The sequence below is a fragment of the Octodon degus genome, unplaced genomic scaffold (genome assembly GCF_000260255.1).
Source record: "Octodon degus isolate 3935 unplaced genomic scaffold, OctDeg1.0 scaffold00015, whole genome shotgun sequence".
Taxonomy (NCBI): Eukaryota; Metazoa; Chordata; class Mammalia; order Rodentia; family Octodontidae; genus Octodon; species Octodon degus.
This window is the reverse complement of record NW_004524591.1, coordinates 23013407-23027092: the sequence shown is the minus strand read 5'-3', so window position 1 is coordinate 23027092 and position 13686 is coordinate 23013407. Positions and strand designations below refer to the sequence as shown.

General features: G+C 37.9%; 1 protein-coding gene across 3 annotated transcripts in view; it reads left to right on the top strand.

Moving 5' to 3' along the window:
- Window positions 1–13686, top strand: part of Lrguk (leucine rich repeats and guanylate kinase domain containing) — a 143813-nt gene that overhangs the window by 74186 nt on the left and 55941 nt on the right. For all 3 annotated transcript variants that reach the window (XM_023709923.1, XM_023709922.1, XM_004626580.2), the window contains 3 exons: window positions 2170–2289; window positions 9002–9098; window positions 13048–13161. In XM_023709923.1, the coding sequence (XP_023565691.1) occupies window positions 2170–2289; window positions 9002–9098; window positions 13048–13161 (331 nt within the window). The remainder of the gene's footprint in view (window positions 1–2169; window positions 2290–9001; window positions 9099–13047; window positions 13162–13686) is intronic.

Here is a 13686-nt window from a genome sequence, read left to right as displayed (position 1 = left end):
TAATTTTAGGAAAATTTTCTTAAATTAGTTTAAGAAATTTTCCTGTTACTTTGCTTTGATGTTTTTCTTCAGAAAAATTTTCTTTGCCTATTTTCAGTATTTGTCACTTTCTCTCGAATATTCTTTTCCTCCTTAGGCATTTTTCTTAAAAAGAATTTATTTTCAGATAGTTACAGATTCATAAGCCATTGTAAGAAATAATACTGAGAAATTCTACATATGTTCCTCCCAGTTTCCCCCAAAGATGATCTTGTATAACTTTAGTTGAGTATCAAGATTAGCAAATTGACCAGGAAATTCATCAAGCTTATCAGATTTCTCTAGCTTTTCATGCACCTGTGTATGCCTTTATTTCATATTAATTCTGAGCAGATTTAATGCATAGGGTCAGCTGAGCACTGCTGCATTCATGATACAGAGCAATTTCATCACAAGGATCCCTGGCGATTCCTTTTAGTAGCCATGGTACTGGCTTCCGTTTCATCTTTTCTTACCCTTGGCAACCGTGAATCTGTCCCCATCTCTATAATGTGATTATTTCAAGAATTTTATATAAATGGCATCACTTATATAACTTTAGGCAGTTGGGCTTATACCCTCACTCAAAGTCATTCTCTGGAAATTCACCCAAGTTATTGCAGGTATTGACAGTTCGCTCTTTTTTATTGCTAAGTGGTATTTCACACTGTGGATGTATCACAGTTAACTTATCCATTTACCTGGTAAGGATATCTGGGTAGATTGCAGTTTTGGGTGTCTACTAATGAAGTTAGTGGACACTCAGAAGCAGCTTTTACACACGCACAGTTAGAGCCTGTCTGCATCTATCACGTACCCAGTGGCTGTTGGGGTTCCCCCACCTCAGATCTGCCAGATGCTGCCTCATTGTGTCTTTGCTCCAGATTCCAGGATCAGGCAGGCTTTTTTTTTTTTGGGGGGGGGGAGGGGTGGGGCGGTGTTCCTAGAGATACCTTTTCTTTCTTCTGGTTTTGTTATACATGTTTTCCAAGGGCTCTTGCTCTTAAGTTTTTGTGTTATTCTGTGGATACTCAGGGATACTGGATAATGTGCTATTTCATGCTTTTCACAGGATCATCACTGAATCCACACCTCAGCTATGTATTTAAAAGTATCTTGTTTTCACAGTCTTTGCAATGCGTATAATCCTAACACTCTGGAAGACTGAGGCAGGAAGACTATGTTTAATTCTAGTCTGGGAAGCTCAGTGAATTAGCGACAATCTGTCTCAAAATAAAGGAAAAAAAATAGGGCTGTACATGTAGTTCAGTGTGAGGACCTAGGTTCAATCTCTAACACCACAAAAATATTTATAGTGTAATTTTACAATTTGTTTTATGAGTGGAGCCCAGACATAATAACTTAACATGCAGGAGATTTTATTCAGTTCATTCTTTAGTTCAGTCTTAAGTTGTGGAAGCTCAGCCTAGAATTGCATATAAGTCTTCCTTTCCTTTAAGCAGTTAATTAACCTTTCTGTACTTCAGTGTGGAGATAATGACAGACACATCTTTACTAGTTTCTTATAATTAAATAGTAACTAGACACAAAACTTCCTAGAATAGTGCCTGGTGCATGGTAATTACTCAGGTAAATTTTGTTATTACTATTGTTTGTTTTGGATACCTGTATTCTCATGTCACAGGGATGAATATTAAACTTGAACATTCAGAGAGCAGTGCTGTCTTTTATTTGTAAGTTCTGAGACTACTTTAGCAATTAAGAACTAATCTTGCGGCTAAGGATTTAGCTCAACAGCACAGTATGAGTCTAGCAAGTGTAAGGTCTTGAGTTTGATTCCAAGTACCAAAACAAAACAAAACAAAACAAAACAAAACAAAACAAAAAACTGAAGAACTAATCTTACCATATTTTCTTTTTAAAATGCTTTGGAAGGTAAATTTACATAAATTTGAATTTTCTCTTGTTATCCGGTGCAGCATGTGGTGCCAGGGATTGAACCCAGGTCCCTGTGAATATTATTTTTGATAACTAGAATCAACTTGTTTCTGGAAAGTAGGCCTCTCTTCTCCAGCACTGGGCACAGCAAGTGCTCATTAACTGTGCCTGTGAAATAGAGACTTGGTCAGGACCTGTAGTTAATGCATCTTTGAGAGGCATAGACGGTAACTGACTGGTCCTATGTTGCAGCACCCTTCCCAGTTTGGACGCCCCCTACCCCATGCTGATCCTAGCTGGGCCTCAAGCTTGTGGGAAACGAGAACTGGCTCACCGCCTGTGCAGACAGTTTAATACTTACTTCAGATATGGGTAAGTTTGCCTATTGGCTTGTAAGCCTGAGAAATTCTTCCAAGTTGTTGTTTCCTGATAGAAATCTCAGATATTCCTAGTTTTGGCTCACATATGTACGGAGCAACTTGTTTCTGATGCATCCTGCAGTAAAGCTAGAAGTGGGAAGTTAATTGAACGCTCAATAGATATGAACTCTGGGTAAGGACAGAGCATCTTGAGAGTGTTGGTCATTGAAGGTTATTTATTGATAAAATCAGATCAATGTGATTATCTAGTCTTAGAAATATTGGGAATCCTGATTCTCATGCCATCCTAATTGATGTGGTCGAGGTGCTTATTAAAGTATACTCGTAGTTATAGAAGAACTTCACAAGTAGAAAGTAGTAAGATAGTTTATCTTTTGTGCGCCAGACAGCAATGAGCACTGTATCAGACAGTCAAACGAATGTGGTACATCTGTGCCATCACTTATCTTTTACAGAGATTTACTTTCTTTTCTGTGTATTATATTGAATGGGTTTTTTTAACCTTAATTCTTTCCATGTTTAACTTAATTCAATGTCAGCCCAAATCCCTCTACATGGTTTGAAAATACTTGGCTCTTTAATTGAACAGAATGGTGTTTGAAGGCAGGATGCCTCTGCTGTTGTCCTGCAGGGTGACAGCATGCATCACATTGTACTAATGGGTGGTGCTGTGCTCCAGGAATACCCTGGCCCTTTTTCCTGCTTTGCCTGGCAGACATTCTGGCAATACTTGAGCTTCTGAGTCTCCAGAACCACCTTACTCTTCTAAGGAACATTTCAGGAGGAAGGACAGAATAGATGCAGCAAAAGTGTTTCTTTCTGTCCTGTCCTTCAGAGAAGCAATCAATACACTCAAGCTTTTTTTGGAAAATATTGTGTTGAGTGATTCCCTTATGGCCCTGTTAAAATATAGGATAGTATAGGAAGACTGGTACCATCTAAGAAAACTGTCCTGCTGGATTTACAGATTTGTTAGAGGTATCTGGGAATCAGATTTAGAATTATCACTGCATTTTCTTAAATGAGTTTCCTCTTTTATTTTTTATGTGTGACAAAAAGAATTTTTTTTTTTTTTGATTAGTGGTATGTACTGATGAGCTGAGGATGTCACTACAAAGACATATAGGACAGCAAGAAAAATAAGTGCATACTTGTCCAATACTGTCACAAAAGCCCTACAAGCTACACATGTTCAAACAAGAGTTCCTAGTAGCTGTTATCTACTTTACATTCCATTTTTCATTCATTTAGATATTTAAAATTTCAGCCCACATTTGGACAACTCTAGGATGCACATACTGTAGGATAATTTGATTAATATATTTAAACACTCTGCAATAACGAAAATAAAAATTAATACTAGAATTTAAAAAGTCTACAGTGCCATTATACTTATGTGGAGGGACCTAACCTGTTTTAAAAGATAAGCTGAGAACAATGACTAGAAGGTCAAACTAGGGCAAAAGAGTTTGTGCTGAGTGTTGTGCTACTGTATAAATCTGGAACACTTTAGCAACCAAAATGACTTAAGAAGCTAGGGATTTTTCTGTTTTTTTTTTTCTTTTTTTAATATCCTTGATACCAATTATATTGCTAATAGTTGATAGCCCAATCCTTTTTATTTGCTTGTGATGTGCTACTGCAGAGGCATTATTGGTTTGATGTGTTCGTGGAGATGTTTATTGAATCACCATCAAGATTCTGATCTAACTGGCATCTATATTCTACCTGCCCTTCCCTTACTCATTTTCACTAAGTCTTGCATTTTCCTTAGTAGAAAGCTTATCATACTTTGATAGGTTTATTTCGTGTCTGTTTCCCTGCTCATCTGTAACTCCAGTGAGGGCAGGGACCATGTCAGCCTTGTCCACCTTGTTTGGGTTTTCAGTGCCCAGCACATGGCCAGCCACTGAATGTATGTATGGTGAATGTCTGGGAAATGACTGAGTGAATGAATAGCTAAATTAATGTTAACATGTGTAGTGCTTACTGAGCATGCTTGTGATAAGAGTCATAGGCAATATTCCGTGTATGTATATGGAATGGGATTGATACATTCATTCAGTAAATACTTGTTTTTTCCATGTGCTTGTCTCTGAGAATAGAGTGAAAACAAGACTAGTGAGGTTGCCTTCCTAAATGTGTAATCTGGTGGGAACTCAGGCCTTAGATAATCAGCGCTGTGGCCTGGGATGGCAAAACAGAATCTTAAAACGAACCTCACATCCCGTACTGTCGGTACTGCCTCAGGTATTTTTCTCCTTTGGCTGGAATTAGTGGTGAGTGGAAAAATACCCCTGACTGCTCCCTACTGATTGTAGCCTCACTCATCCGCCTACCTCAGAGGCTCAGGAGTACAGGCCAGCCACTCATTGCCACCCTCACAGTGGCAGAGACCAGGGCTTGTTTGGGGGTACGTGTCATTCTGAGATTTCCATCAATGCCCAGGGCAAAGACCATGTCACAGGATTTTTAAAAAAGCTGTTAGATAACTAGTAATTTCATCCATTGAAAAAGTAAGAGAGTTCTCCCATTTTATGCAGCAACTTTCTAATTAAAAGTGAAGATAAAACCAAAACACATCTTCAGGGGCAAGATAATGCTTTTGTTTAGACTTCTTTTTGAATTCTTTATCCAACATAAGTTTTATTGATTTTTTAATTAAATGAAAGCAGGCATGGATATGGTCTCATTGTGAAATATAAAATGTATTTATAAAGACATTTTCCTTGCCAGTTGCTTGAATATTTTCATCCTATTTATTTGCTCCTGGTGTTTTACTTCCTTTGTAAATTAACACTGACTGAAGATCCAGACATTCAGTGAAATTTTCACATGCTAAGTTGTGTATCCAGATAGACAAATAAAAGCATAATGCAGTCGTCATATAACAAATAGTGGTGTGGCTGAGAAATTCTGCTCTTATTTTAGGTTGTGATTTTACTATTTCTTCTTGTTTTTAGAAATAGATTGGATGTTCATTCTTTACCTCTGTTAGTTACGGGTGGCCTGGAGATGCACACGCACTGCCTTCAGCATCTGTTTATTTCTAACTTTATATTAGCACACAAATCAGTGGCTTCTTGGAAAAGCGCTGCATAATAAGAGTGCCATGAAACAATACCAGCGTGCACATTAATCTTTCAGATTTATAGCCTTGTTACTTATCTGAATAGTCTTGAAAGAAAACCTTTATTTTTATTTAAATATTTTATAGCAATCTCTACTTTTCTAATTTGCTCATGATGTTGACTAGTATATTTTACTTTTAGCATTATCATAAAGTAATTGCATTATAATAAAGTAGTTGCATGAGGTGGTATGAAGTATAGCAACCTAAATACAATCTTCTCTGCTTTGTCTGTAGAAATATAACAGACATGAAAAATGTCTCATTTTCTCATTCAGCCAATATTTATTGAGTGCTATCTATGTGCCCTGTGCTGGTGAGAAAACTGAAATAAACAGACATGGGTCTTGTCCTCTTGGAAGCTTCTGTTCATTCTAGTAGAGAATTTAGACAGAAATGCTGTCTAACAAGATAGTTTGCAATTATGAGGAAAGTCAAGAGGGATCAGCGTGAAAGAGAAACAGGATGTGGAGCTTGAGTGAGGTCACACTCCTCACAGAGAACATCAGGCAGGTTTCATTACCTAAGCACACACATGGCTGAACCTGAGGTATGATGGAAAATGCAGAAAAAGAGACTGGAAAGAGAGTTAGGGTTCTGGTCACAAAGAGCTTTTAAGATGGAGAATAGGATATTCTCAGTTGCATTTTCAAGAGTAAGTGTCCCATCAGCAGTTAGGACAGGGCTTGCTGAAGGAATGCTAGAGATAGGAGGACCATCAGAAGATAGTGCAAGAGATGAAGGCAGGTGTTGGAAGGCAGTGCATAGTAATGGAATATGAGCAGAGTAGAGGCTTCAAGAAATCTAATATTCAGACATAGTATGTGTGGGAATCCCTGTGTTCATGGCCCTTAAATTGTGTCCAGCAATTTGTTGATATATATTTGCATTGAGTGTTAAAACCAATTTAATTTACCTATCTATGTTCCAGAAATACCTGGGCTTTTGTGGGTACCTGTTGAAAAAGCTCACTCACAGTATAGTGTGTTGTAATGTGTGTGAGTTCATATGTGCTCACCACCAAGCCTCTGTATAAATATTGGTAGTATCAAGAAGTGCAGTGTTTCCTGTGGCAATCTGGTCCCAAATTGAGATTCTAAATATACATGCTTCTGAATCACACTGAAAAAAAAGTCTACTTCCTCATCCTTTTGCCAGCTGTTCTCAGACATCTTTTCTTCCTATTACATTTCCCTTGATATTTTAGCATTCCACTTTTTTGGCTTGTTTATCCGAATTCCTATTGCTCCAGGTCATCTCCTTGCCGGGGCTTTTTTCTTAGTGACGTTAATGGCAGCCTGCAATTAATTGGCCCTTAGAATATCTAAACTTATTCTTAGACTTTTATTTAGCCAAATATAGATATTTGGCTATTTCAGGCTGCCTTCAGGGTGGCTGTGGTGTGGCTTGTGGAGCAGGGAATCAAACTGCGGTTCCCTGCGACTGATTGTGTGGCCCCCAAGTGGCGCCTTAAACAACTGAGCTAACCAGCAAGCCCCCTAGACTTTTATTAGGATCAGAGTTGTATTCTGGGTTAGTCTCCAGATCGGTCCTTTTGTCTATTAAGTAAAACAATAGGAAGTATGACTCCTATTACAAAGCATGATTTGATATTTACTTTGATTTACCTAGTAAGTTAATAAGGAAGAAACTCATGGATCTATTTAGGCAGAGGAGGGGTAGCATATTGAAAGATATGGCTCAAATAGATTTGTCAATTTAACATGACTTTTTTTCAAGTAAGTTTGGTGAAGCATTGCTTTCACTATGAGGTATTCCTTTTTAAGTTATTCTCAATTGGGCAGCATCCTACACAGCATTTCTATATCTCAAAATTGGATGACAGATTCAAAATACCACAGGTCATCTTAGGTTCTTCTTAATAAAATGTTATACACAGCTATAGATTCTGTCATAACCTTCTCCACATCAGTGGGACCATATTTTGTTTACCTGCCTAGATGCCTCAGATTACTTCTTTGTTTTGTCTTCCTTTTAAAAATTCTGAAAAAAAAGTACCTGCTGCTCAGTCCCTTTCTAGGAAATGTAAATTCGGTGTAGCATGTAAAGATTGTGCGAAGGGTTTGCAGCACAGGATAGTAGGCCACACGCTTATCTTCCCTAACTGTCAGGGACATGAGTAGACAGAGGGTCTCAGGTCTCTGCCAAGGCAGGGGAAGAAATACCTGTGCATTCAAACCACAAAACAAGTGTGTTTCAACAGTCTCTCTGAAGATGCATACTCTTTCCGGAGTCTGCAACTTTAATGTGAAGACCCTCAGGTGTCCTAGTGCCATTGATAATTGATTATAATAGGAGGGGAACAGTCATGTGAGATACAAATATTTGCCTTTGATTTTATGATTGGTAGATTTTGAGTTTGCAAGTTTACGCTCTTAATTACTATGCTGTTACAAAGAGCTTACTTTGGAGTCATGTGGATGTTGATACTTAGGAATGTACATAATTGTGCCTCAGTTTCATCATTTGTAAAATAGAAATGAGAAATAATATCTGCCTCATGGTTTTTTTAAAAAAAACTAAGTGAAGTAACATGTCAAGTGTTTAGCTATTATCATCTTTTATTTTAAAAATCACAGTGTGATCTAAAAACCAGTTTGCTCTCCCATAACTTAACACTGGGAGGGCAGAATGTCCTCAAATCAAGGGTCTTGGGTAGTGGTCAGTGTGACCTTTGGCAACTTACTTTCATAGTTATCTATACAGTGGAGTTCCCAGCTGCTGTTAGCTCCATTTGTGCCTTTTGCTTCTATCCATTTTATAGTTACTTCGTGAATATATGCTCTATGTGAGGCCATGGGAATGAAAATGAACAAGACAAAGTCTTCCTCTCATGATTTATATGTTCTTGGGAATATAGAAAAAAATCTGTATGAAAGAATACAATTCTGATAGTAAAGAGTAGTCAGGGATCTTAAGGGGTCAGGATGTTATTTTAGCGCATAGAAAAGACCTTTCTGGTTGAGCTGAGAATTCCATTCAGCATTGGTCTTATAGAGTTCCATAGAAAGGTCAAATATAATACTGGCATGTGCTGTAGCACAGGGTGAATGAGAAGTCTTTGCCCTCAAGTGTTGGAGGAAATGGAACTCTAACAATCATTAGACTACAACTGGCACAGTTGGGGCTATGGGCATATGAAGAGGGGCACAGTGTAGCCACAGGAACTCAGTGGAAATGCTGGGAGAGGTGACAGTTGAGTCCTACAAAACAAGTGGGCCAGTAAGGTGGAGGGGAGCCTGCAGAAAATACTCATAGAGCAGAGAGAACATGAAAGCAGTTGGGTGAGTAATGTACGCTATTGTACTTATTCTAGAATTATTAGGTGATGGCAGAAGGGGTGATTCAGAAGGCATTTCCATAATCCTTATAGTCTGTAGGTGATTGAGTCTAGTCTAGTCCTTTGCAACCATAGTATCTTCACAATTAGGTTATTTTATGATTTATGCTGCATGGACCAATTTCAGGTTTTTAAACATTTTGTTTACTAAAACCTCCATTTTGAATTTCAAGGTAATAGAAATAAACAAGGTTATCTATTTTGTGATTTCAGAGCCTGTCACACTACCAGGCCACCATATTTTGGAGAAGGCGATCGAGTTGATTATCATTTTATCTCTCAAGAAGTTTTTGATGAAATGCTTAACATGGTAAGGTTTTTTCTTTATTTTTATTGTATAAGTAATATGTGTTCTACTTCAGAAATAGTAAGAAATAGTGATTTTTTTTAAAAGAAAAAGTTAAATTTTGTACTTGTAAATCTCTTTTGAGTTGAAATATTCTTGTTTATGTGTTTTGCTTTTACTGAAACTCTGATAATCTAGTCATTGTTAGTAATGCACAGCACCCTTGTCTCTGAATTCACTTAAAAAAATTATTTATATCTTTTTGGCCTTCGTACAGAAAGGTAGTCCCCACAATCCTATCATGTGTGATCTATTGAAAGTGCATGCAGATGTCAGAATATACCCACTCTGGACTTCAGTTAAAGCTGCTTTTTCATCACCATCAGCCTTATTTTTGTTAATGTTGTCCTTTCCATTGCTGAATGAATCCCACACTGCTGCATTTACTTCTAAAGCTTTCTGTTTTCTTTTCTTTTTTTTTTTTCTGGAACCGGAGATTGAACTCAGGCCCTTGTGCTTGCCATGGAAGCACTTATTCTACTGAGCCATCTCCCCGGCCCTTCTAAAGCTTTCTTGAATGGCCATATGAGGACCTGATCTGTTATTGCCTTTGAAAGATCGCCTCCAGTTGGTGACACTGACAGCTCTGTCTTCCCCTCCTCTGCCTCCTTCTCTTTTGTCCTCTAGTCTTTGTCTTTACCCCTTAATAATGACCCTGGATTGGACCCTCAGTATGCATCATCAGGTATCATTTAAGCATCTCTGAGCATTTAAGCTCTGCAGCCCCCCATAGTTCATTCTGAAGGACCAACTCTGCACACTCTGTACTTCTTAGACACTACCCCAGAAATGCCAATGAGAATGTTCTACACTCTCAGGGCTCTTTCTCCTCTAATGTTGTCAAAAAGATATTGTGGTTGTTATAATTTATTTTCTTTCTTTTATAATTTATTTTCTAATGGCTCTGTTTTGGGACTTAGTTGAATTTATTGAGTCCTCTGGAATTTCCTTCCTAAAAGCCTTACTAGAGATTGGATAAGTTATCTTGATAGTACTAAGAGCCATTCTCTTAAGACTTTTAAAACAAGATTGGGCACATTTAGGATGGTATGGCTACAGGCTCTTTTAAGACTCTAGGTTAAAAGATAACTAGTTCCCAAAATTATTGTTAAGTTTTCCTGGTAGATTTTGAGATATTTTCCCATTGGTTGTGTTCACCGTTGTTGAGTACTCTACCTGCTGCCCTTATGTTCCTCACCTTCTCAGGTCTGAAGTCAAGTGAGTCTGGTTCAGTTCCTAGTCTTAAGAAATCACTATACTTCCATGTTATATTTAGCCTGTAGTTTTGCATTCCCCATAAAAATCCCCATGTGTTTGAGAAGTATTCATTTTTACTGTTTCTGTTAACATATATTACTTTAATATACTATAATTTTCTTCTACTTGAATTTTGCCTTAGTTTCAACATGAGTGTGAGACTGTTTCTTGAGGAGATAAACCTAGAGATTATAAATTCATGACACATTGTCAGATGCCCCAGTCACACCCATACCCTCAGCCCTCTGTATGTAGATAGATGCCTCTCACACCCACAACTCCTACCCAGACAGCATGACCTCCTTCGACAGACACCCTGGCCTACTGCCCTCAACACCTCCTGTGGGCAGTCACACTTCCCTGCTGTGACAGGTATAACATATGACCTGTACCCTTCCATATCCACAGGCCTCCTCCATCAGACGCCTCCCCCAAGCTGCAGATCATTCCACAATGTGCCCCACAGACACCTGAACCCTTTTTACAGGCACATATGTGATCACTTACCCACAGAAGTAAGTGGGTGATTTCATTTCTTTGCCTTGTGGAAATGAAAGCATAGACCTGGAAATTTTTGAAGTATGACCATTGTTATTTATGAAAATCCACATGCAGCAAGAAATGAAGGAGTATTATAGCCAAAATAAGAGACTACGTCATCCTAATGCTTAACAAATCAATTTAGAGGGATTAGATAGACAGATAGCTAGATAGCTAGATAGCTAGATAGCTAGATAGCTAGATAGCTAGATAGCTAGATAGCTAGATAGCTAGATAGCTAGATAGATAGATAGATAGATAGATAGATAGATAGATAGATAGATAAGATTTCTCCTAGCCCTGCATCCATCTAGAAAATGTTTTGGAGATCTACAAAGAATGTCCTTGTACACACAAGTAAGCAAACACTTATGTGAAAAGTAATTCAAATATCTATACATTTTGAAAACAGGGTGATAGAGTATTAGCCAGGTTTTTCCACAAAAACAGTACCAATAGGGTGTATGGATGTATATAGAAGGAGATAATCAAAGGACTCTACTTATCTGTTTATAGAAATTGGCAAGCCGAAATCTGCAGTGTGGGCCCGCCCACCTGTGCCCAGGAAAGTGGGTGGTGCAGTCCAGAAGCTGACCTTTTTGTCCCATATAGGTCTTCCCCTGACTAGTGAAGCCACTTACATTGTGGAGGGCAGTATGCTGCTCTGTTCCCCAATTTAAATGTTAATCTCATCCTCAGACATCCTCTAAATCAACACATGAAATTAACCTTCACACACTGTAGAAGATAAAGCATATATACTTGGAGAGCTAGATACCTAGGGTTAGGAATATATCATATGTATATATGTATATATAAGGAAAAGGAGTCATATTTTTTTCCAGAGAACAAAGACAGTATAATATTGAAGAAGTACAATTTTAAGGATTGTTTTGTGTTTTACCTTTGGAAATACTATACATAACAGAAACTTCTTTTGATTATGGTATGGTATGGTTTTTCCTCATTGCCCGAAGGAGGCACATCTCCCAGAGCCCCAGCCAATCCCAAGAGAAATCCTGTGACTCTTGCTCAACATCTTTCCCATGACAGATAGCCCATCCTCCATCTGTACAGATCTCCAGAATGTCTGGGCCCAAGAGGGTAGCAGTAGACTCTTAACTACATGCTATTCTTAATGATGTTGCTGCCCTTTGGCGAGATTCAGTGCAGCCCTGGAAGGTCTCCCTTTTTATTTGCTTTAAAATCAGATATATCAGAAACGACACTTACTAAGGTCACCCACATTTCTGTTCCTTTTATTGTCATCAGCTTCTCAGTTTAGATTAGACCTAGTGGTTTAATAAATATAATATTGTCAATGAAAGAGTCAAGCAATTTTGAGTTATGTAGTTTTTATTCACATTTTTTTCAAGGGAGTACAGCTGCTGGAAGAACTGAGCTTCTGCAATATAGACAGGGTGCTATTTGTTTTCAGATGACTAGGGCTACAATTCTGCTGAATAATATTTGGAAAAGTTTCAATAAAAGATTATTTATGAAGAAAAAATGTGGTGAGCCCATTTTTTAGTGTTGAAACTGTCTATGTATATCATAGCCATCAGAAATTATCTGTGGCTGAAAACAGGAGGATCACTATGAGTCCAATCTACGAAATGAGACCTGTAGACCCTGTCCTAAATACAGTAAAAAAGGAAAAGAAAAGAAATCATCTGTAACTCATGGTTTATCTTGGAATGCAAAGGTTTGGCAAATAAGAACCTTTTATGGACTACCTGGGTTGTTGACAGAGCTGAAATGGTAGAGGCAAAGAGCAGGCTATTGGTTCCACTGTCTCTAATGAAGAATTATGGTATGGCTTTGGTAGTTAGTGGGTAGGGAATCCAAATGGTCTGTCATACAGTAAGATTCAATCCTTACCCTCCTCTAATATTTTGTCAACAGATTATTTCCACAAACCATTTTTTTGATCAGCTGAGGATCTGAATAAATTTCTCTATCACTACTTAATGTTCAATTTCATAACCATGTTATCATTTTGTCATTCCTACAGTTGCTAATATTTGTTCAAAATAAGAGATCAAGTTATTTTACTTATACCAAATTTCATTATGGCTTCTGTTACATGAATATCTTTATGCTTTTCAAATTCTAGGGGAAATTCATTCTAACATTTAATTATGGCAGTTACAGTTATGGATTAAATAGGGACACCGTAGAAGGTATCGCAAGAGATGGTTTAGCAAGCTGTATCCATATGGAAATAGAAGTAAGTGGTTTTTATTCAATTCATTGTGCGTGTGTTCGTGCGCACATGCGTGAAGTTAGATTTACAATTTGTCGGCAGCACAGTGCTGAGCACAAGAAAAATACATTCCAGAGTGTGAGGAATTGCATTTGTAATTAGTGTGGGGCCAGCAAGACATGTGAAGAGTTAGGTGACAGAATTTAGGTCACAGTTCAAGAAGTTGAATATGTGGTATTAGTAAAATGGCCATTCGATATCTATTTTCTTTTTTACAGCACGGCAGTGTTAGATAAAGCCTAATTTGTGCTGTGCCTGGACTTGGTTCCCCATCCCTTCGGGGGTAGCCCTTCACCCTTGTTCCTTTGCTCTTTAAGGGAAATGCTCTGCTGTCACTGGACTCCTGTTGCTCACAGTGTTATTATAGCTTTTATACTTCCAGCAATTTAGACTTGAATATTTCAGGAGATTTTTCTCTTGCCACCCACAACCCCTTAAAAAAAAAAACCCTTGTGAAATTAGAATATAAATAAAAATTTCCAAAATTAA